This window comes from Mandrillus leucophaeus, unplaced genomic scaffold, assembly GCF_000951045.1.
Source record: "Mandrillus leucophaeus isolate KB7577 unplaced genomic scaffold, Mleu.le_1.0 Scaffold158, whole genome shotgun sequence".
Classification (NCBI taxonomy): domain Eukaryota; kingdom Metazoa; phylum Chordata; class Mammalia; order Primates; family Cercopithecidae; genus Mandrillus; species Mandrillus leucophaeus.
This window is the reverse complement of record NW_012101565.1, coordinates 1,943,052-1,945,492: the sequence shown is the minus strand read 5'-3', so window position 1 is coordinate 1,945,492 and position 2,441 is coordinate 1,943,052. Positions and strand designations below refer to the sequence as shown.

General features: G+C 64.7%; 1 protein-coding gene across 1 annotated transcript in view; it reads left to right on the top strand.

The window, feature by feature from the left end:
- The first annotated feature begins 266 nt into the window (after nt 1-266).
- The window catches only part of DGAT1 (diacylglycerol O-acyltransferase 1), a 21,045-nt gene continuing 18,870 nt past the window's right edge, over nt 267-2,441 (top strand). The window contains exons 1-2 of the mRNA XM_011975748.1: nt 267-381; nt 2,310-2,397. Of these exons, the coding sequence (XP_011831138.1) occupies nt 267-381; nt 2,310-2,397 (203 nt within the window). The remainder of the gene's footprint in view (nt 382-2,309; nt 2,398-2,441) is intronic.

Below are 2,441 nucleotides of genomic sequence, written 5' to 3'. Positions count from 1 at the left end.
AGAGGAGAGGAGAGGAGAGAAGGAAGGAAGGAAGGATTGAAGGAAGGAAGGATTGAAGGAAGGAGGAAGAAGAGGGATCCGAAGGGGCAACGGAGGAGACGCAGGGCAGCAAGGAGAGAGGACACCACTCGCGCGGCAGCATCCAAAGGCCAGAGTGGGGACCCGCGCTGCCTCCGCCGCTCCTCGGATGGTGACGGGGCCCTGCCGCCGCAGCCCCCCCAAGCCCCGGCTCCGCAGGCCCACAGCGCCGGAGCCCCGCAGGAATCATGCCCAGGTCCTTCCTGGTCAAGAAGGTCAAACTTGACGCGTTCTCTTCGGCCGACCTGGAGAGCGCCTACGGACGCGCCCGCAGCGACCTCGGCGCGCCACTGCACGATAAAGGTGAGCGCTGGTCTGAGACCGGGGCGCGGGGCCTGGGGCTTTGCTGGAAGCGGTGAAGGACCAGAGTGTGGGGGCGGAGGGCAGGGCCCGGGGAAACAGACTGAAGGGAACCAGAAAGGGCAAGAGTCTGTGGCTGGAGCCTGGACAGTAGAGGGGAGGAAGGGGAAAGCAGAGGCCAAGGCTGGGCAGGGAGAGTGTCGACGCTGGACAGAGGGTGGGGAAGAGGGGGAACTGAGGTACTCGAACGCACACATGGACCCACACCCTGACCCATGCTGGGACAGACAGAGCCGCATGGACGCTGCCATGACGGGACCCAGCCATGCCGGCACACACAGACCTACACTCAGAGACCAGGGCCGCCTTGCCACCCTCTCCTCTTCCTTGGCTGCACCAGGACACCTGCTAGGGTTAGCTGGGGAATGCAGGGAGCTCCAGGGAGTAGGCAGGGGGTCCAACTGGGCCGCCCACCTGTCAGAGCAGAAGGACCAGCAGAGGCAGCAGCAGTCTCTTCCCTGAAGCCTGGGTCAGGGAGAGGAAGCAGGGAGGCGGCTGTGAGCAAGGGAGCCCAAGGTGTGGGAGGCAGGGGGAGGCTCTTTGTGTAAGGGTGCCCAAGTTCAAGGACAACTGTCAGCATGCAAGAGAGGGGTCGGGAGTGCCAGCAGCGTGGGGTGGCAGAGCAAGTGTGACCTGCAGGAGTGTGAGCCTGTGTGGGTCCATGTGACTGTGTGTGGCCATGTGACCGTGTGCGCTTGTGTGTGACCCTGTGTGTGTGTGTGCTCGCCTGTGTGCCACTACATGGGACCATGTGACTCCGAGGCCGTTGTGCACCATGTGACTGAGAGTGTGTCCGGGGTGACTGCATGTGTGACCCTGCGTGAGTGAGGAGGTGGTGAGTTCGGCAGATCAGTGTGCAGCCCACCCTGTGATGGCACACAAGGGCTGATGATGCTGGGAGACTGGGTGTAGCCCTGAAGGAGCCAGAGCATCGCGAGGGGCGTGCATTTGTGACTTTGAGGTTATGAGATCCATTTTGGGCCTGGGGAGCAACTGCAGCTACCGGTATAAGTGATGCTGCCCTCCTCCAGCTCGTCCCTGTGAAGGTGGACGCCCTGGCTCTCTCTGCACCATTCAGGGGCTTGGGAAGGCCCTGAAAGGGGTTAGGGTGTGAGCGGGAGAGGGCAGTGTTGAACAGTGGAGGACCCAAGGGTGCAGGATGGTGAGAGGGAGTTGGGGGCAGAAGCAGAGTGCACGGAGGAGCAGCAAGGGCAGGGTCAAGTCCAGTGGGTAGCAGGAGAGCTGAGGGAGGTGCTGGTGAGGCCGGAGGAACTGGAGGAGGGAGACGTCTTCAGGTTCCTCCAAGAACTAGACGGCCAGAGAGGGTCAACATCAAAATGGAGCGCATGTTCTGCAGGCCAGGAGGACAGCCGGCCAGGACCCCGGAGAGGCGGGACAGACGGGGTCCCTGGGCCGGCGGTCCTGGCTTTGTGCGCCGCGGGTCTGCAGTGTGTTGCATAATCAGGGAAAACTGCTGAAGTGGGGAGAACCCGAGGGGGAGGGGAGAGAGGATGGGAGAGGAGGGAGAGGGAAGCGCCGCCCCTCCCCCCTGACCTTGAGGCTCCGTGGAAGGGGGGCAGCCGCGCCCGAAGACGCGCCTCTCTCCTCCTCTCCGCGAGGGTGGGGCGGCGGGGGCGGAGCCTGGCCCGGCCCTGTCTCATCCTCTCCTCCCCTCTCTTCCCCTCCCTGCTGTCTCCATCCTCCCTGCCCCGCGGTCCCTCGGCCCCCTCTCCTTTGTCCTCCTCCCTGTTCGCCTCTCTCCCGGACCTGGGTCTCCCGGTCCGCTTCTGCTGTCTCCCGCGCCCCACCCCCTGTGTGTGTCCTGCCGCCGCACCATTCCCCTCCTGCTGTCCGTCCGCCTCGGCCCGCAGGGTACCTCAGCGACTACGTGGGGCCCTCGTCCGTCTACGATGGCGACGCCGAGGCTGCGCTGCTCAAAGGGCCGTCGCCGGAGCCCATGTACGCAGCAGCCGTGCGTGGAGAGCTGGGTCCGGCGGCTGCAG